This window comes from Nomascus leucogenys, chromosome 23 (assembly GCF_006542625.1).
Source record: "Nomascus leucogenys isolate Asia chromosome 23, Asia_NLE_v1, whole genome shotgun sequence".
Taxonomy (NCBI): domain Eukaryota; kingdom Metazoa; phylum Chordata; class Mammalia; order Primates; family Hylobatidae; genus Nomascus; species Nomascus leucogenys.
Window position 1 is genome coordinate 15,239,662 of NC_044403.1, and position 21,752 is coordinate 15,261,413.

A 21,752-nucleotide genomic window follows, 5' to 3' on the forward strand; every position below is an offset into this window, starting at 1 on the left:
TTCCTATTCTTTTGGTGCAAATAGTAATACATTTTTCTTTTTATGCAGATTTAATGGTCTCCGTTTTGCCAAACTCAAAAGTACTTTCAGTTTAAAGAATATTTATTTTGCAAAGGTGCTAAACGTTAGAAGTAGGTTTTAAAATACATTAAGCACTTATATTAATTGCATTACAATTATTTAGAAGTTTTGATGAATAACCATAGTAATGGTTACTTTTTTAGACATCTGACTACCCAGTGGTGCTCTCTTTAGAAAATCACTGCTCCACTGCCCAACAAGAAGTAATGGCAGACAATTTGCAGGCTACTTTTGGAGAGTCCTTGCTTTCTGATATGCTTGATGATTTTCCTGATACTCTACCATCACCAGAGGTAACATTTTTTTCTGAGAAACTCAGGTTAAGAAAAAAGTGCATGAAAACATGTCACTGTTGTATTGGCCCGTGAAACTGGGCTAGAGACCAATGAAAATGCTTAGTTTTGATCACGTATAGAGGTTTATCTTTGCAATGTTGCCTAGGGAATGTTCTCATGAACATTTAGGTGAATATATTTCGATAAAAATTATATATATACAACCCACATTTTGATTGTGTCTCCTACCCCATGGGTCCACAATATCAAAGCAATTAGTATTAGGGACCAGAAATTTAGTATGTTTTACAGGCAAAAGTCCTAGAAAGTGGCAAAAGTTCTAGACTATAAATAGAGTCAGTACCCAATATCTCAACAGCTGGGTAGCAAGTTCCCCTTCAAAAAATCTACTCTTTTCAATTTCCGTCTCTATGACCCTTTCCATCTTAATTTGGGCATACTGAAGTATTTGCTTTGAAAAATCACATCCACATCTACCATCAGGACTTCACTTCTCTCTCTGGCTGTCTCTTTATTACTCCGTTTCTATGGCCGGGTGCGGTGACTCATGCCTATAATCCCAGCACCTTGGGAGGCCGAGGCAGGCAGATCACCTGAGGTTAGGAGTTCGAAACCAGCCTTGAGCAACATGGTGAAACCCTGTCTCTACTAAAAATGCAAAAATTAGCTGGGTGTTGTGGCATCCACCTGTAATCCCAGCTACTAGGAAGACTGAGGCAGGAGAATCACTTGAACCCGGGAGGCAGAGGTTACAGTGAGCCAAGATTGAGCTACTGTACTCCAGCCTGGGCAAAAAGAGCGAAACTCCTTCTTAATGAAAAAAAAGAAAGAAATTACTCCCTCTCACAGCCCAAATTTTCATTTTATTGTCTCCTTGCAACCTATTCAGTCCCTCTTTCTCTTCTAATTGCTTCACAGGAAAGTTTCCATCACATTCATCAAAGATTTTCTTACTGATAAATTCTAATGAACCTCTTTTAGTCCTGGTCTGGTTGTCCTCCCATTAACATTCAATACTGTGGGCCTCCACTTCCTTTCCCTGAATTACTTTCTGTTGTAACACCACATTCTTTAGCCTTCCCTCACTCCTCTTTGACCACTCCTGCTTAGTTTTCTTTGCTGGGCCTTTCTCCCTATCCCAAATTTTATCAGATTATAAATACACTTTCTTTTTGATGAATAGTATTGTCTAACAACAAATAGTTTGGTTTTGACATGTCTTCATTTTTGCTAGACATAACAATATTTTTATAATATTTGGGTATTTCCCTCTATATTTTCCTTTTTTTTTTTTTTGCCAACTTAAAATAATCAAAAGGCTTGGGATTCAGTTAGAAGAATTTATTCAAGTGCAAAGTGTAAGGGTAGCTTTCTGGGACACACAAGACAGCAAAGAATAGTAGTCATTGCTCCTGGTGTGGGAAAAAGTGAAAATTGTTTTATACAGGCAAAAACAGAGGTACAGAACAGAATTACAGTATTTTCCATACAAGGGTTAACATACAGATTTAAGATTTGATTGGCTACGGTTGATTACACTCTAAGGGGTTTGCTTAACATTCTATTGTAAAGAGGTAATCACAAGGTTCTCTATCTCTAAGGTCATTTAGTCTAGGTTTGAATAAAGAATGAGGAGTCTGGCCAATGTATAACATCTCAGCACAAAGGTCAGAAAGCAATGGTCATGCACCATCGAAGAAAAACAGCTGTATTACATGACTGTTTCCAGGGCTGAACTTTTCTCCTTGACATAATAAATTTGGAAGATCCTCAAATTTTACTTCTTTTAACATTTTATTTAAATCAGTGAAAAATTTTCAAGTGAAAGTGTTGTGACACTAGTCACAAGAAATATAGGGCTGATGACAGAACTGAGACAGAAAAAAATGAACTGTGTGATAAATGGAAAGACCACGGTTCTTTTGTGGCATAAGAATGCCCACAGACTCAATGTGTTCAACTGTGGCAGAAAAGAAATAGTAAAGAATTTCGAAACATATCATCAAAGATTAAACCCGAATCATAGTCCAGTTCTGGAACTTATAATTTTTAGCTTTCTTGGAAGAGAATCCCGCTTCCTATTATGTATGAATCTATTTTTCTAGCATTCCCGTACATAGCTTTCATTCAAATTTTAGCTCCATACTAAAGCAGGGAGGTGCTTTTCAATGAGTAAATGAAGAATTAAAGTTACCCTGTAATCCCAGCTACTTGGGAGTCTGAGGCAGGAGAATCTCTTGAACCCGGGAGGTGGAGGTTGCAGTGAGCTGAGACCATGCACTGCACTCCATCCTGGGTGACAGAGTGAGACTCTATCTAAAAAAAAAAAAAAAAAAAAATTACCTTATCCTACAATATTCAGTCCTTGTGTGTAACAGAATTGCCTAGAGACTTAAGGAGGCCCAATTCCAGCCCCACAATTCAAGATTCTGATTCCCTTATTTTGAAGCAGATCCTAGGAATTTGTCCCTTTTCCAAGCACTTCTGATAATATTCTTGATGCATGGGATTGCAGAGTGCATTTGGTAAACTCTGCAGTAGAGAGTATCATAAGGGTCATGGTGAAAGAGGGACGACCCAAGATGATGGAATAATTTGAATGGATACCTGAGGATGACAAAAGGGAAAGGACAATCAAAGCTCCTTGGAGAAAAGAACTTTACTTTATAATCCAGGTTTCAGCATTGTATATAAGAGAGCTGGTACTTAAATGTACTTGTTAAATTAAAGAAATTATCCTAAGGGCAGGAATAACCAAGTGAAAGAATGGAACCAGAAGCCTTCAAATTTAGAACAAGTGACACTGATGGTAAATTTTGCTATGCTTCTAAGTTTGAAGGACAGAAAATATTAAGTTAATGATGTTTATGTGTAATACAGAAGAGATTTGAGAGCCTTTATTACGAATCTTTAATGTAGTCTATGCTAGATGCCAGACACTTATGATAGACATTTTAATATACCTGATTTCAATTAATACTTTTTAATGTTGGATAAGAAAATGATGAGCTGAAGCGTTTACTACCAGAAGTTGTAACCTTTTAATTGCAATATCATGGTAAGTATTTATATATATACTTTTCACATATTTCAAATTTTTGGAATAGTACTAACTTGTGAAATATTAAAAAAATGGCATATGGTAAGTCTCAATAATAACAGGCTTATTTTTTGGTGAATTACAGTCAATAGCATTATATCACTGTATTCATTCCACTACTGAGATGTGAATAGGGGTATGGGAAAAAAATGGAGTTCTTACATATCTTATTACTGTAGGCTAATTGGAAATATAGTGAAACACTTTTCAATGACTGTTACAACGCAAATTTACTTGTAAATATGTAATTGTATGTCTCAAATTGTTTCCTTAGGCACTAAAATTCAAAATATTAGTTAAAAATAAGAAAATAGGAACCTTAAAGGAAACCCGTGAAAGAAAAGGTTCTGATAAGCGTGGTAAGGTGGAGGAATGGGAAGAAGTGGCAGATCTAGAGGAGGAGGAGGAGGAGGAGGAGGAGGATAAATTCAAAGAATCAGAAGTATTCGAATCTGTTTTAGAAGACAATCAAGACAAGGAAACAGGGGTGAAAAAGTTACCTGGAGTAATACTTTTCAAGAAAAAGAAGGTGAGGTGGTGCTTTGTGAAAATCTTACAGGTGATTGGAAAGTTTTCTAATTTTATTCTTGGAGATTTTTTTAAAATTCTGGAGAAAAATCATTTTCCTTCTTATAAAAACTCTAGTCAGTCATTTACAATTTACTTTGAAAACATCAATGGTGGAAGATGAATTTTTTAAATTGCCTCTTTTCTTATGTTAGCTGCTTAAAAATTTTTTTTCTCTAGGCTGAGCATGGTGGCTCATGCTTGTAATCCCAGCACTTTGGGAGGCTGAGGTGGGCGGATCACATGAGGTCAGGAGTTTGAGATCAGCCTGGCCAACATGGTGAAACCCCATCTCTACCAAAAATACAAAAATTAGCCAGGCATGGTGACGCATGCCTGTAGTTCCAACTACTTGGGATGCCGAAGCAGGAGAATTGCTTGAACCTGGGACGCGGAGGTTGCAGTGAGCTGAGATCGTGCCATTGCACTCCAGCCTGGGCAACAGAACGAGATCCTGTTTCAAAAAAAAAAAAAAAAAAATTCTCTATAATTGATAAATATTATGCCTTCTTATGAAGCAGGCTTTGTGCAAAGTGCAAAAGATGCAGAGATACACAACGTAATTTCCCTGGTCTCAAGTAAAGACAAAGACAAGATTCAATGTTTATAATACATAGCGTTATATGTATATACATTAGCATGATGAAAGAAAGTATATTAGGTCGCATGTGACACAAAACCAATCCAGCTGGTTTAAATAAAATGATAATTAATTAATTGGCCTACATAGATGAAAAGTTCAGTGAAAGGGATTTTAATTTAAAAAATGACTTGATACAGTGTCTCACATAAAGTCAGCAGAACTTCAATTCTTTCTCCAGCTTTGCTCCCACTTTCTCTGCGTTGGTGCATGGCTATTGCAAGGATTCAGCTTTATATCATTTCAGCTTCAAATCCAGTGGAATGCCTATCTCTTGGCAGAGCAAGCAACTTTTTTTTTTTTTTGTATGTTGGCTCTGATCTGGTTATGCGCACATCCCTTAACCAATTACTGTTGCTAGGGGAGTGCAAAGCTCTGTTTAGCTGGCCCAATCTGCCTGACTCATACTTGGATTGAGCATGAGCAAGAAATGTTTTCCCAAAACAAAACTTGGGCAATGGCTAAAAAGAAGTGTAAAAGAAATAGATGCCAGGTTGCGAAATGGCAAATGTTCACTATGTAATAGAAGTCATTTCAATATAAATGTATTCATGACAAAAATTCCTAAATGTATAAAATTCATGGGAATACACGGAGATCTTTAGGAAAAAATAAATAGTAATAATTGTGGTCCTCAATACTTATTACATTAATCATGATTTTTAAATTTAAGCTAGCGTATATTAACATTAAATATTTTTGTTCCCAAAAATAATCACATTGAGTTAATCAAATGGCATTTGAGGAGATAATCTTATGAAAAGATGAAAATCATTTATTTGAAAGTGTATTTTCTTTACTAGAAAAAGATTTTTTTCCCAATGATTAGCATAAAAATGTAAAATTACTGCATTTTATTTTTAGACCAGAAAGCTAAAAATTGCTCTGGCCTTATCTGATCTTGTCATTTATACTAAAGCTGAGAAGTTCAAAAGCTTTCAACATTCAAGATTATATCAGCAATTTAATGAAAATAATTCTATTGGGGAGACACAAGCCCGAAAACTTTCAAAATTGAGAGGTAAATTTTTATGACTCAAATAGATGAAATGTTTAAATGAGTTAGATTCACTGCTAGGGTGTTAAGATTGCTCAATGATATTTATAAAATGTATATTCTCATAAAATTTCAACACATTTAACATAATTTAGAATGGGATTACATAACTCAGGTCTCACTAAGTTTTATTTCACGGAACTTAGCCATTAATTAACTTTCCTAAGCCATGACATTTTGATTGAGAATGTCCAATGTGGCCACATTTATTGAGAGCTGGGGGGCTGTTGTGAGCAGTTTGTATAGCGGAGCAGTGACAGGGCTGCAGAGGGAGGCAGAGCCAAATTAGAAGGCTTGACCTTTGTCCTGGAAGCGAAGGTGAGCAGGAGAAGATTGAACTCTCAGGAGTGGCATGATCCGCTGTATTTCTAAACGATACCTCTGATAGCAGCCAAAGGGCGAGATTGCAGGCAGGAAGGTGGTAATAAAGATTTATGGCAGTGAGAGCGGAGACAGGGTGAACTTTGTGGATTTAATAGGCATTGAAGAGGGTAGGGTTAATCAGACTTTGGAGGCTGTATGTCTATGGTGAAGGAAGGGGAAGACATGGCGCCCAGGCTGGACTACCAGATGGCTGTGCAGATTGTGCGTGCCCCACTGCACACCTCTAGAGGTGCCATCTGTCTCTGAATCTTCTTTTCACTGCCTCTAATTCTAAAACTGAGGTGGTTATTCTGTTTGGCAGTGCCCAAAGTAAAACGGGGCCTGAGAAAGAGAATGGGAAGAAGACTCATTATGTGGGGAATGTCCCAAACTTAAAAGGGAATGAGCAACTAACTTAACAGCCAGGTGACTCTGTTAATTCTTAAAAAATGGCAGTTATTTTTTGTAGTAGGGGTATGGGGGAAGTAGGGACAATAATGGATACAAAACTATAGTTGGATAGAATGGATAAGACATAGTATTTGATAGTGCAACAGGTGACTACAGTCAACAATAGTTTATTGTACATTTAAAAATAACTAAAAGAGTATAATTGGATTGTTTGTTACACAAAGGATAAATGCTTGGGGTGATGGACACACCACTTACCCTGATGTATATCTTTATCAAAATATCTCATGTACTCCATACATATATTTATCTATGTACCCACAAAAATTAAAAGTTAAAAAAATGCAATCTACCATCCTGTGTAGAAATACCACAGAAGGAAAATCAGCACCCGCAATTGACTTGAGAAAAGTTGCTGGCAGTTTGGGAGTGCAGATTCTGATAGATTTAATGATTAACCTTATTGGGCTGGCCATAGATACCCAAAGATTTTGAAGTAGACTTTAGTTCATATTCTCTAACTATCTATTAGAGAGATTCTGGATTTTTTAAAGGCTCTTTTCCTTTTTTAACCTGTGTGTTGTAACCAAAAATCAATTCAGTAGGTCTGGACTACAGTTAAATAATAGAATAGGATAGATTAGTGTAGAGTAGAATGGAATGGGATGGAATGGAATGGAATGGAGTATAACAGAATAGAATAGAATTAGAATAGAATAGAATAGAATAGAATTTAGAATAGAATAGAATAGAATAGAATAGAATAGAATTGCAAGCAGTAATAATAAATATGGTTTTATGAAGCAATTGTGCATGGTGCATGTGTGTTGGATTGTAAAATGTATTTCTTACTGTAAGGTATGGTTAAGAGAGTTTGAATGACATGCTTTACTGGTCTCTGTTCCTTCAAATTATTGGATTTTTGTTGTTCATGAGGACAGGACCTGTGGGTACAGAATAAATTAATTTTAATTATATTACTCCCATCATATTAAATACTTGCAAAAATTTTGGAAAGGAATTGGATAGAGCAGAGTCAAAGTATAGCATTACCATTTCTTTGAAGGGGTGTAGAGCATTTTTCTTGCACCAAACATTAATAGTAAATAATCAATGATGTCTGCAAAGGTTTAACTTCAAGGATGCCAATTATCATTATAAACATAATAAAAATCATTAAAAAAATGTAGATGAATATTATTGAAATGCAATGATGTTCACATTATTTTAGTAAATAAAGAGTAGTTTGTGAAAGGGAACAAACATTATCATTCAACTAAAAATTACACACATACAAAAGAATGGGAAGATATACATGAAGGAGTTATCAGTGGTTATCAATTGAATGATGACATATGGTTTGATTTGTTCTTTGATGTCCTCCTATTTTACAGTAAACATGAACTGCATTTGTAATAACAAACATGTTTATTTTCTAAAGGTTAATCTCAGAAATAACGAAATCATATTATGTTATGAGACCTTAGTCATCATTCACATTTATTACTTTGTAAATGAGAAACATTAAGACTCAGAAGAGTATGTGTTTTGCCTAAGGACAGACATCTGTTAGGACTAGATAAGGGAGCATGATACTTGGACACCTATGCTGTATTTATACACACATGGTTTCAAAATAAACTTTCTCTCAAGGAATGTGTAACTTTTGAAAATAAAAATTGATAAAATTAACTGTAATTTTTAATTTGACAATGCTTCCTAAATAATAGTATTTAGGGTGAGGGGAGAGGTGATTCTATTCTAGTTGGATTAGCAAATGAAGTGAGCCATAAGCAATAGCCATTCTCCCATGATGAGTCACTATATCAGCAGGAATGGTTGCAGAAACAGGATCTGTTTAATGAAAAAAGGCAATCCTTGGAGAAGCATGAAATGTGTGTTCAAAAATTTGAAGAAGGTGCCAAATGGTAAAGGGTTTAAGTTAATTTGAATCTCAAGTGACTTAAATGTTATATAGACAAGAAGAAACACAAGGAATATGTACAAAAACTAAAATAGACGGTATGTGTATGTTTGTTCCTGTTTGTGTGTATACTACAAATACGTAGAGACTATCCCAGTAAGAACGACATTTGGAATAATTAAAAGCATCAAGAGTTTTTCAATGGAGAGATGTAAACACAGATTGAATAAACTTTGGGGGAAGATGCTGGAGTGAAGGGATTGGAAGTCGAACTGGACAACTTTGGGGTGCCTTTCAACCCTGAGAACCTGTGAAATGTTCAGTAGGATTAATTTAGCTGGAATCATATAGCTTTGTGTGACTTCCATATGATTCTGCCCTACTGTGAAAATCAAAGTGGAAAAATATAAGGGAAAATGCTGCTTTTGTTTTGAAAAATGAATGGATTATATTTTGGAGTTTTATGTATTCTTACAACAAAGTGAAATAATTTGGATGTAAAAAATATATAAATTATCTAATAAATTTTTTCCTTGAATGATCAGTATACATAAATTTTATGATAAAATTGTCACTAACATCTAAATAATAGTGAATTATACTGTAAACATAAAGGCATGGATTTATTTTGATATTCATGAATTGCAAATTTTTGCCAAGACAATACATACCAAAATTGTTGAAACTATTATAGAATTATATGATATATATATATAAATAGTGGTTTATTTAATGTATTTGAATTCTTTCACAATGTTTTAATAATTCTTTTTCAGTCCATGAGTTTATTTTTCACACCAGGAAGTTCATTACCAGAATATATCCCAAAGCAACAAGAGCAGACTCTTCTAATTTTAATCCCCAAGAATTTTGGAATATAGGTTGTCAAATGGGTATGTTATATAGGATATTGAGTTGTTTGCAGAAGTAACATAAAATGAATTCATTTTATGAATGTATGAAAAATTCATGAAAAGGGCTTTCTGTAAAAGATTTTTTAGCCCGGGGGCTTTGGGGTCAGGCACTAATGGTGGGTCATGTGTTTTAAGAGTTGAAGTCATTCCTATCTGGGTTGAAGCTGGGTAAATCTCAGTGATGGTTCGGGGAATGGTGGTTAAATTCATGAGGAGTTAATATGAGACATATGTAGTGGAGGAAGGGAACAAGGAAACCCAAACGGACATTGAAGATCAGATTCCTTTGCTTGAGATATGCTCAAGGCCTCTTCAAATCAAGCGATCTCTATCATTTATACTTTACATGAGCTTCTACGTTCATAGTTTTGAAAAGTGAATAAGATTGCATAACTTGGTTATTTGCCCTCATCGGACTCTTATTCCAAATTGCACAGCTAGTACAGCACTGCACTAACCCGTCAGGAAGTACCAAGTGTTACCCTTCTTCTACTGGATTGTGGCAAGGCATGTAGGTGTGAGGAGGGGGGATATTGGTGCTGGGTGGAGGGTGGAGTGTGGTACTCTCTACAGTGGCTATTTACCAGCCTGTATCGAGGTACTTCCATATTTTAACGACAATTATTGCTTTGCCTGTTTCTCACTTTCTCCTCAAGTGACAACAGCATCTCATGGACTTGAAAATTTATGACATAGTTGATGTCTTTGCCTCTTGCATTTAATGCACTGATACTCTTTATTCTGATATTTCTTAAGTGTTACCTGACATGAACATTGTTATTCTATAATCTGTACTGGATACGATTTTGGTTTCTTTACTCAAAGCTGTGTAGTAATTTACTTACAGATTAAACTTTGCGACTCATCAATATACATTAATGTAGACATGGCAGGAGAAAGAGTTTTAAAAATCATGAATTATTAGGCTAATGATGCTTTCTCATAGAATATTTGGGGATACAGAATCCATGATTAGATTTCAGTAAATGGTTTGTGTTCCTTTATTTGTATTCTCTATTACCTGACAATGTCAAAATACTTCTTTCTTACAGTGGCTTTAAATTTCCAGACCCCTGGTCTGCCTATGGATCTGCAAAATGGGAAATTTTTGGATAATGGTGGTTCTGGGTATATTTTGAAACCCCATTTCTTAAGAGAGAATAAATATTACTTTAACCCAAGTAACATAAAAGAGGGTATGCCAATTACACTTACAATAAGGGTAAGATTAATAACTTTTCTTTTACATTTTTGGGTTATTATATAAACTAGATATTGTACATTAGTATTTTGAATTCCACTGATTGGCTTTAATTTCTTTTAAATTTCTGTTGATCTTTTCAGGTACTATATGTGGGTAGTATTTCAGCATCCTTCTATGTCTGAAAAATGTCTTCCTGTTGCAATTTTACATGAATGATTATCTGCCTGTGAATAGACATATTGAGGCTAAAACCTTCTCCTCTCAAAGTTCTACTTATATGATTTCATTGTATTTAGGCATTTAATATTGTGAGATACGGGTCTCAGTTCAGCCCACTGATAACCTTGTGGGCATGTTACTTTTTCTTGCCTTTGATGGATTTTACCTGAAAATTTTAGGAGCCCTTGTCTTTTCCTCAGTCTCCACAATTAGGCTTTTGTAGGTCAGGATTTTTTTCCCTGATATGTCTGTGAATATCATCTGATTACTTAAAAAGAAAAAATCTCCATATGTCTTTCTCCAGTATCTGTCTTCTGTTCTGTTAATTTGTGTCAACTTTAACATATTCCCTATTCCTCTGCATGTTGGGAGAGCTTTTAACATTTTTTCTTTATGTTGATGATTCAAAGTCTGCATTTGATTTTGTTCTTTACTGATTTTAATGTAGAAATGATTTTTTAATCCTGCATTATTAGTCCTCCTGCCCCATTGCGGTTGACCTCATATTGCTTCCTTTTTATTTTTGTCTGTATCCCACCTAGCACCCTTCCTCCAGACTCTTGTCTTATTATTTTAGCTTTTATTTTATCACATCCTGTAAAACCTTATGGAGCATAAAAGCAGTTGTCTAAGATTTGTTTCCATTAGTAAAGACTTTTCAAAATGTCTTTCTTTTTCCTCTGTAACCTAAGTGCTATGTTTATTTTCTTTTTAAAATGTCACCAAGTCTTTTGGAAAAACCTCTAGCTGCTTTTTCTCTCCACTTACTTATGAGCAATTCTATTTTAGGCTATAACTGTACGTGTTGTTTGCAAATCAATAGAGTGGGTATGGTTTCATTGGTCCCTCTTTTTTTTTGAGACGGAGTCTCGCTCTGTTGCCCAGGCTGGAGTGCAGTGGCGTGATCTTGGCTCACTGCAAGCTCCGCCTCCCTGGTTCCCGCCATTCTCCTGCCTCAGCCTCCCAAGTAGCTGGGACTACAGGCGCCTGCCACCGCACCTGGCTAATTTGTTTTTGTATTTTTAGTAGAGACAGGGTTTCACTGTGTTAGCCAGGATGGTCTCGATCTCCTGACCTCATGATCTGCCCACCTTGGCCTCCCAAAGTGCTGGGATTACAGGCGTGAGCCACTGCGCCCGGCCTGGTCCCTCTTTCTGTTTAACTAGTTACTCCTAGAACTCTATAAACCATCCCAGATCCTACCTGGAATTTTGTAGTATTTATGTTTCTGCCCTGGCTAGCATGTCATTACTTAGGGAAGCTCTGCCAGCTGTTGAGCATTCCGCTGCTCCCCATTACCTGGCTGTTAGAGTGCAGGAAACGCTGGAGCCTCCAGGATGTGCTTCTCCTGCGACTCTTCCTAGCTCAGCTCCTTTTTCCACCATTGTAATACCACAGGATTTGGGAAACTACACTCCACGTCTACTTCAGGCCCTAGCCACTTTATCTCAGCTGAGAATGGGAGGATTGAGAGCTGTTTTCCAGAAATTAATGTGAAAAGTATAGCAAAGATGAACAGGACTAGAAAGATCCTGACTGTTGCAGGAAACAGTGCCTGTGAAGTATGTAGCTGGCTTTTGCATTGTCTGTTAAGGAGTTTGTGACTCTGATGTAGAAGCATTTAGTGGATAGGCAGCAGTTGCCTACAACACTGGATTGTTAATACTCCTTCAAGGCCTGGCAAAGAATTAACCACTGACTTCACTTTACAATGCAACTTTAAAGTTGGCGTCATTTTTGTAGTTGATCTGGTAAAAACAAATGGCAAATCAGCCACTTTGAAGATCCCTTCCATTTCTACACACATTGCTTTTCTGTGCTCCGGGACTGGACTCTCCTTTTACCCCCTACCTTCCAAGTGATTGTCACTTTTATTCGTGGCTTCCTCTTTCTCTGCCTTCCCTTAAGATATTTATGTTAACTAAAGTCTTTCCTTAAACCTTGTCTCAAACTATTCTCCTTGGGTTCTGTTACATAAACATTCATAGTTTTACCACCAACAATGCTCAAGTCTTTAATTGGACATCATTTTGGGAATCTAAAGGCTCACTGAGCATCCTTACCTCCTTAATCACCATTCTGTCAAACTTAAAATAGTAAAACTTGAACATCCCTTCCTAATCAAATCTACTTCTACTCTTATTTAAATGTCAACGAATGGCCCCATTCTTCCACTGTGCTCAGACTAGAAAATTGGGAACCATTCTAACCTTCCACATCTCCTTCACGTCCCACATCCAGACCAACTTTAAATTCTGCTGATTCTATTCCTAAATGTTTTCCTTCTCCATTCTCTTGATCTGACCTATTTTGCTGCTGTCCTGTGTCAGGAATTTACTACCTGTCATCAGGTCTATTTCTTTGGCTTCCTGATGGTTTCAGGTAGCCTGTCTCAGTCCTCCATATCTATTCTCCACAAGTTGACCAGAGAGATTTTGCTACAGTGCTAATGTTATCATGCATACATAATATTTATTTGTGTCTCTTGACTACTATCTTGGTCAGGTCTTGCCCTACTTGCCTAGCCCTATCTCTCACCACTTCTAGCTTTTCACTCTATTCTACAACCATATGGAACTAGGATCCTTCTCTAACCATGACTCACCTCCACGAATTGCATATGCTCTTCCTGTGACTAGAGCATTCTTTCAGCCTTACCTGCCTATTTCATTTTGACTCAGTTTTCAAGACTTAGGAATCGTGTCTTTTTGAAAGCATTTTCCTAGGCTAGGTTAGCTGTGCTTCTTTTCATAGCTTTGCTGTTTTCCCTAACACCCTCTGCATGCATATATTATGGCATTTATCACAAGGTTTTATAATTGTTTATCTGCTTGTAACTTGTCTTCTCCATTTGTCTGAGGATTCCTTAAGGATAAGAGATGTGGGCCAGGCACGGTGGCTCACGTCTGTAATCCCATCACTTTGGGAGGCTGAGGTGGGCAGATCACCTGAGGTCAAGAGTTCAAGACCAGCCTGGTTAACATGGTGAAACCCTGTTTCTACTAAACATACAAAAACTTAGCTGGGCGTGGTGGCATGCAACTGTAATCCCAGCTACTTGGGAGGCTGAGGCAGAGGAATCGCTTGAATCCAGGAGGCTGAGGTTGCAGTGAGCCGAGGTTGCGCCATTGCACTCCAGCTTGGGTAGCAAGAGCCAAAGTTCATCTCAAAGAAAAAAACAAACAAAAAACAGATGTGTTTTGTTCCATCCTTATTTGTGCCTGACACAAAGTATATGCCTAATATATCTAGGTTCATTGGACAAATACATTATTTTTCCTGTTAAGAATAGTAAAGAGAACATATGTGCTCTTTTATTGAGAAAGTGAAGGTGGAAGGCAGCTAGTGTGCACAAATGCTCACAAATGCCACGTTTGTATTCTGAGGAGTCTCTTGTTGAAGTGTAAGTGGCATGGAGAGTTAATGATTCTCCAGGAAACTGCTGCCATGGCCATGTGGGTCTTTCTCTGTTTCCTCTATCACTCTAGGGAGCTTTGTGATTACTTTATGACTTGCTCAGATAGTAGAGGGCATGATTTGGGAATCAGAGGGCCAAGTTTTACTATAAGCTTTCTTAAGTTCTTGATGAAGGCATTTGACATTGCTGCTTTACTCTTTGTCATCTGCAATCTGAGCGTTTTGGTCTAGGCCGGTTATTTTCAAATTTATAAAAACTACAGGACTGCTTTCTAAATCCAAAATCTTATGGGTAAGGCCAATGGATAACAACAGAGTTGACCATTGAGGGCTTATTGTTTGACATCCCTTCCTCTTCACTGGCTCCTGTACAAACACATTTGTTAATTTATTTACGAATTATTTGATCAATACTCCCTAAACCAGGGGTGTCCCATCTTTTGGCTTCCCTGGGCCACGTTGGAAGAAGAGGAATTATCTTGAGCCACACATAAAATACACTAACACTAATGATAGCTGATGAGCTTTAAAAAATGCAAAAAAAATCTCATAATGTTTTAAGAAAGTTTACGAATTTGCGTTGGGCCTCATTCAAAGCCACCATGGGCCATATGTGGCCCGCAGGTTGGACAAGCTTGCCCTAAATTCTCATTCAGTTTTCATATTCAATTCTGTTTTTCAAAACTAGATAATTTTTTTTTCTTTCTGGAGTGAGGTACACCAAGCTGAACCTACTCCATTTTGCAAAGGGTCTATTACCTGCAGAGTGATATTCAGCGAGTCTGTAGTGGTATTGGGACCAGTGTACTGTATGTTTATGGCCATTGTTCTTTCTAATTACTTTGATGTCTAATTATGCTGATGCCCATTCCATACTGATTGCTAAACAGTTGCACAGTCATACTGGCTTCTAGCTAATGCCATAATCTGTGGAATTAGGAAAAATTACACATTAGTGTTTTTTCTTTTCCTTTCTTTTCTCTTCTCCTTCTCTCCATCCTTCCTTCCTTCTTTTCCTTCCTTTATTTCTTTATAGTCAAACTTAATTATATATTTGTTTCTCCTTATGTAACCTTCAGAAATTGCAATTATGCCTCAGTTTTTATAACTGCATTTTTAGGCTTATATCTTCTATCTCTTAGCCTAAGTTAGTACATTTCAAATATAGTTTTGTTGTGTGCTCATTTTGTTCCTTAAATTATAGCACATTTTTGCTTCAACAATTAGGTTGGCAAATCAAAGTTTAAATACAATTATTACTAATTACTTTGTTAAGATTTTTTTGATACCCAGTCCCTAATATACATATGAAATAACTGATTTTGTCAAACTCAGAAAATGCTATCATGGGAAGTTAAATGGTACATTTTTTAAAAAGTAATATTTATATTGCTTTTAATTTTTTCCAGCATATATATATATATGCATATGAATTCAAAAATAGTACATGTTATTAGAGTGACTCGACCTGAATTCCCTAAAATGTGATAACAAATGATTTTAAAACAAAAATATCTTAATAAATCAAAAATTGTGGACATTGTGGATTTCACTATAATTTTGTACATATTCTTGGTGTTTATCTACTGACAACTAAAGATAAAAGACTTAAATTTTAAAATTTGTATTATATTCCACTTTCAATCTTTGTGGGAACTGACTTAGAGTCCATCAACTTTTTATAATACATAATTTAATTTTGAAATAAATGGTGATATAACTTAATATCTTGCTAAATTCTTATATTTGTATATATTTGTGCAGCTCATCAGTGGTATCCAGTTGCCTCTTACTCACTCATCATCTAACAAAGGTGATTCATTAGTAATTATAGAAGTTTTTGGTGTTCCAAATGATCAAATGAAGCAGCAGACTCGTGTAATCAAAAAAAACGGTGAGCTCCTAATATACCTTATTGAACTGCCATTAGACTTCTTGTTGGAAAGCTTACAAATTATATGTTGATAAAGTTTTTATACGTATTTATTATTCATAAGACAAGGGTTTTCCATTATGTCCAAAATTAGCAAAATGTTATATGCAGCAAAAACATTTTTATAATGATTAGGTTGTTTAGCTGTATTTTCAGATTATGAATACAGAAATGTATCTGACCTGCAAAATTATTGCTTAAAAAAAATTTACCTCCTTTTGATGTTTTCCCTCATATCACTGAATTAAGAAGGCATTTTAACAGCCTCCAATCTACTTAGCTTCTAGCCTTTGTGTTAAATCAAAAATTTGTGATTTTTGACACAGCATATTATATATTTTTTTAATGAATTATTTGCATTATTTTAGATTAAAAGTCTATGGCTTCTGAATCAGGCTAAGGATGCCATAGAAGCCTACTGATAGAATTTTTGGATAATTCAGTCATTTTTGCCATAAGGGAAGTGAAGAATTAAAGGAAATAACTTTGGTAAGATTTTCATCATTCTGGCATGCTATGACATCTTACACAGTATAGTATTGGCATTGCCATTTCTTCTCTGAGGTTGAAATGACTAAGGAAATTAGAAAAGGATGGGTTCCTGCGATTGACCCCTGGTCAGGGTCACCTTGAAGGAGACATTGGAACTGATTCTTGAGTCTGGAATCTTCTTCAAGGGATATTCTCAAAGCAAAGTGGACTTCATTCCAGAGTCTAGAAATATGCTCCAGGCCAAATGGCACCGAGAGAGGAGCAGGCACAGTTTTCTTTTTCTTCTTGGATAATAATTTCTAACAATGTCCATAGTCTGCCTCCTTTGCACTCGCCTGAATACTTCCAGTGTGGCTTCTAGAGCGAAAGTCATGGAAAAAGATTTGGGAAGATTTTATTGCCTTATCCTATGTTATCAATGGGAAGGGATATTGATGATGACTTCCTGCCTCATCTGACACCCTTTAGAGTTGAAGGCACATTGCTATGGCTGTGTCCAGAGATAGTAATTGCTGATGTCACGAAGCTTATAATAATCTATCTCTTGTTCCCTCCATCCTCTACCTGAATCTTCATCACAAAATGCTTAGAAACTTAATTTATTTAATGCACCTCTTATAATACTATGATTCCAGAATTTGTATTACATCCTTGGATTTTATGGGAATATCCTTGCAGAAATTCAGTTTGGTTCATCAAACATTACCGAGCCTCTGCTATGCTAAAATCCTTGTGCTAAGTAGTAAAAGACTTAAAATCTGTTTATTAAATGAATTCTTATATATGGACCAACTAACTCTTCTATAGATAGTTTATAGTTCAGTGTGAAAGATGAGCTATAAGTAAAATAATTATGATTTAGAGTAGTTAGTGCTTCAAGGAGAGTACAAAGATTTGTACTGGAAGGGGGCACTTTTGGAGATGGTTCTTGGAGAATGAGTAGAATTTTTTAGAGATTGGGGACAAGAACATTTAAGGCAGAAGCCATAATATAAGTCCTAAAATATGAAGAAAATAAAATTTAAATGTACCAGAGACAGAACACAAGTCCTAAAATATGAAGAAAACACAATTTAAACATGCTAGAGAAAAGCCAGGAAACTCAAGATGGGTGGAATATAGGGTGCTTAAGAAAGATTAGTGAGAGATAAAATGAGAAAGTTATTTAGGGAGGGTCAGGGAAAATCTCAAAAGCCGTGTGCTAAGGTGTCAAGAACTTTCTTTTTTCTAGAAAATGGATGAAATTCAGACTTTTAAATAGGGCTATAACTTTAACAGAGTTGAGTGTTAGGTTTTTTTCTGCAGATTTGAGAAGAAGTATATGAGAGGGAAATGAGAAATACAAAGTAGAGTCAGGATAAAATTTCAGTGGTTAGAGGATATGAAAGTCATGGTATAAAGGAGGCTATGGCAGTAGGAAAGCAATGGGGGATGTAAGTGAGAAACACTGCACAGAAGTCAATGTCCAGATGGCTGGACAAGAAGAATTTTAAGATGATTTAGCTAGACATGAGAGTCTGGGAGGAATGATAACATTTGGATAAAATGTGGAAGTAATTCAGTTTTGGTCTTGTCTGGGAGAACTATTTTCATCACTATCAAATTTGGTATCTTGGTTTACTTTTTTTTATGTTGACAACTAAAAGTGAGGGCTTTCTCTTATAATTAATCCATATTATTGTGTGTGTGTGTGTGTATGTGCGTGTGTGTGTGTGACAGAGAGAGGTACAGGAGGAGGATGGAAGGGAGGCAGAGGCACATGTGTAATGAAGTAGGATTGGAGGAAGAAATCAGTATAAACATTTCTGTAGATATTTTGCAGTATCTATAAAGAATTGACTCTAAACCTGCCTCTGTACCCCATGAAATTATTTCTTTTCTTAGGTCAAGGTAATATGGTCATTATTCCAGCATGAGCCAATTAGTTTACTATTTCTGTGGGCATAGACTGCACCCTGGATTGCTATGTGGTAAATGTGCTCTTGTGACCACAGGTGCACCATAGAAAACATAGATATAGTATAATTAGAAATTCATCAATGCTTCTGGAAATGTAAGTCAAAGGACAAAAACTATTGACGTAGCAAGTGTAGCATTGCCTTTATAAATGAAAAATAATACACATAATTCTTCTCCAAACCTTTGACTCTTTATTAAGTAGAATTTATATTTAATCTGGATGTGAATTTCTTGATTCTGTTAAATTACGCTTTACTTTTTGGATGATTTGGGTCATACTGTGACACAATGTGGATTTCTTGCTTGGCAGAAATTGGTTGCTTGGGATGATTTGTTTTCCTAGAGATTGAAATTCATCAACTTTGGACTTTGAAAGGAGCACTTAGTCTAAAGAAGGATCAAGAGCTGACTTTAGTTTGTTATCTAGCTTTCAGTCTAACAACTATGTATGGAACTCTTCCCATAATAAGACTGACTGTATTAGTCCATTTTCACATTGCTCTAAAGATACTACCCGAGACTGGATAACTTACAAAGGAAAGAGGTTTAATTGATTCACAGTTCTCCATGGCTGGGGAGGCCTCAGGAAACTTACAATCATGGTGGAAGTTGAAGCGGACACAAATTTGGACCTTTTCATGTGGCAGCAGGAGATTGCTAGTAAGAGTGGGGAAAACTGCCTTACAAAACCATCAGATCTCTTGAGTACTCACTCACTATCATGAGAACAGCCCCCTATAATCCAGTCACTTTCCACCAGGTGTCTTCCTAAACACCCGGGGATTACAATTCAAGATGAGATTTGGGTGGGGACACAAAGCTTAACCATATCAAGGACTTAGTATAGAAAAGTGATGTTACTTAATTTTCTTCATTTGTCCATTTATTTGCTAAAGAATTGCCTAAGTACATCAGTCATATTGCATAACGATTAAAAGCTTTTGCTCTGAAGTCAGACTCCCCATTTTTGTAATTCCTGATCTGCCACTTAATGACCACATATATGAAATGTTAGGAAATTATGTAACATCTTTGTAGCTCAGTTTTCCCATCCCACCCTGATGGAGTGGTTATCAGGATTAATTGAGTTGACCCATTCTTAGAACATTGCCCAGCAATAGTAAACACTCAATATTGTCTGGTTATTATTCCTCTCACACTGAGTATGTTAAAAACCTATGTACTCTAAACACAAGATATTATTATTGTTAAAGGGTTGAAAAGAAAAAGTTTGGAGAACAAGTGTAATCTATTTTTTCCTAGGTATGGTATCTATTTGTATCTCCTTTTTTATATTTTAGCTTTTAGTCCAAGATGGAATGAAACATTCACATTTATTATTCATGTCCCAGAATTGGCATTGATACGTTTTGTTGTTGAAAGTCAAGGTTCAATAGCAGGAAATGAATTTCTTGGGCAATATACTTTGCCACTTCTCTGCATGAACAAAGGTAATGTCCCTAAAAGTTAGATGATTGTACCAGCATTTAAATATAACTTGTGTATATCAAAGACACATTTTGACACACCAAATAGCTCTATCATAAAGTAGGATGTAAAGGAAATTTTATGTATTGACACATATTTTTTCTCTGTGGAATTATAAAAATGTGTTCTCATGTGGAAGGTGGGGTGGGGGTGTGGGACTGACAGGAAGGCTAATTAGACAAACTTGGCATGTATAAGCCTTTCTTTACGTGCATCATAGTTCTTCTGTTTCAGTAAAGAGTAGTCATGACTACCATAAAGAAATGATGATGGGTGGCAACCAGAAGGGAGAAGCAGTGACTCATTCTTCCTGCCTGAGGAGAAGAGACTGGGAGCCTGAGACTATCCTTTCCTGACCCCTTTTCAGGGCTGACTGCCTTTAGGTTGCAAAGTCACCTTTCCAGGGTGATTTACACTGTGCACCCAATTACCTTGTCTCAATATGCTTACTTTTCTAACAGCATCTGAGATGTGCCTAGGAAACAGGGTCTTCCTGAAGCAGAAGGGTGGTGGCTAATTTTGGATCATGCAGCGCTTTGCGGAAGGAGAAGTATGAGCTGTGTGTTCAGTTTTGGGCAGTTAGGAAGTCAGAATAGAAAATGCAAATATTTAATTTTTGTGGAAGATTAATATACCAGATGGGAATATAACTCTATAGTCATGGTTTTTAATGTATGCTTAGTAAAGAGCTCTTGTTTCTCAGCAAGGCTGCTGGAGACACCACTGATTAATTGGTTATTGGTCTAATTAGATATAATTCCTTTTGCAGGTTATCGTCGTGTTCCTCTGTTCTCCAGAATGGGTGAGAGCCTTGAGCCTGCTTCACTGTTTGTTTATGTTTGGTACGTCAGATAACAGCTAATGATAAATGACACATCATTAGCTATGCATCGCAATAAAACAGCCAAAATGAATGTCTATATGTTTTCTTTTTTAAATATAAAGAAAAATAATTACTCATAAAACTAGAAATATTGAGCCCATTCAGTTAAAAATATACAAAAATAAATCAGTGGAAGAAAAGAAAATAGAAACTTCAGAGGGTCCTAACCCAGCATGGCGTTCTTGTTAGCTGATTTCTCCTGCCCTTCTGCTGCTGAGTTGTTTTCAACTGGCTTGTATCATTTTTAATTACTAGAATTTATAGGCTTTTGAAATACATCTAATTATAAAAGATACATTGGCAAATATTTAGCAGTATAAAAGAAATGTGAAATCTAAGAGTGTTTTAACTTCTAGACACCCACTACTGCGTATTTTTGTGGGAAGGAATTAGATTGCCAGGCCCTCCGAGCCTTTTCATATCCTGGAGAGTAATTAGCCCCTGCATTCTTATGCTAGTTCTTAGATGCTGTGCACTAGAGTTGGTACCCTGTAATTAGACAGCCATTTTTATGAGTGTGTATAAAATTGATTTGCATGCAAACTGTATTCAGACTCCCTATCTATAAAAGAGATCTACTGTATGGACTTACATGCTTGGATCTGAAATTAATTTGCAATGTTTCTGAATCTATACTAAATATACTTTCAAGATGATTTCTTGGTCAAAGATGAGATTCCTGTGCTATCTCATCTGCTGGACTTCTTACCAACAGCAGAACTTTGCTTTATTAAATGTCATGTAGAAGAATATGGAACCGCTGATATTAATACTAATTCTACCACATCGTTGCATGGTAGTGAT

The 21,752-nt window shown here is 36.2% G+C and overlaps 1 protein-coding gene across 3 annotated transcripts in view; it reads left to right on the forward strand.

Moving 5' to 3' along the window:
• Window positions 1-20,981, forward strand: part of PLCZ1 (phospholipase C zeta 1) — a 53,100-nt gene extending 32,119 nt beyond the window's left edge. For 2 of the 3 annotated variants that reach the window (XM_003265572.4, XM_030804525.1), the window contains 9 exons: window positions 225-374; window positions 3,752-3,836; window positions 3,939-4,006; window positions 5,549-5,705; window positions 9,216-9,332; window positions 10,406-10,575; window positions 15,958-16,087; window positions 19,879-20,028; window positions 20,835-20,979. In XM_003265572.4, coding sequence (XP_003265620.1) covers window positions 225-374; window positions 3,752-3,836; window positions 3,939-4,006; window positions 5,549-5,705; window positions 9,216-9,332; window positions 10,406-10,575; window positions 15,958-16,087; window positions 19,879-20,028; window positions 20,835-20,920 — 1,113 coding nt within the window. In that variant the 3' untranslated portion in view covers window positions 20,921-20,979. Of the gene's footprint in view, window positions 1-224; window positions 375-3,751; window positions 3,837-3,938; window positions 4,007-5,548; window positions 5,706-9,215; window positions 9,333-10,405; window positions 10,576-15,957; window positions 16,088-19,878; window positions 20,029-20,834 lie in introns of all 3 variants that reach the window. The other variant, XM_012502337.2, reaches the window with a different exon arrangement.
• The last annotated feature ends 771 nt before the right edge of the window (window positions 20,982-21,752 follow it).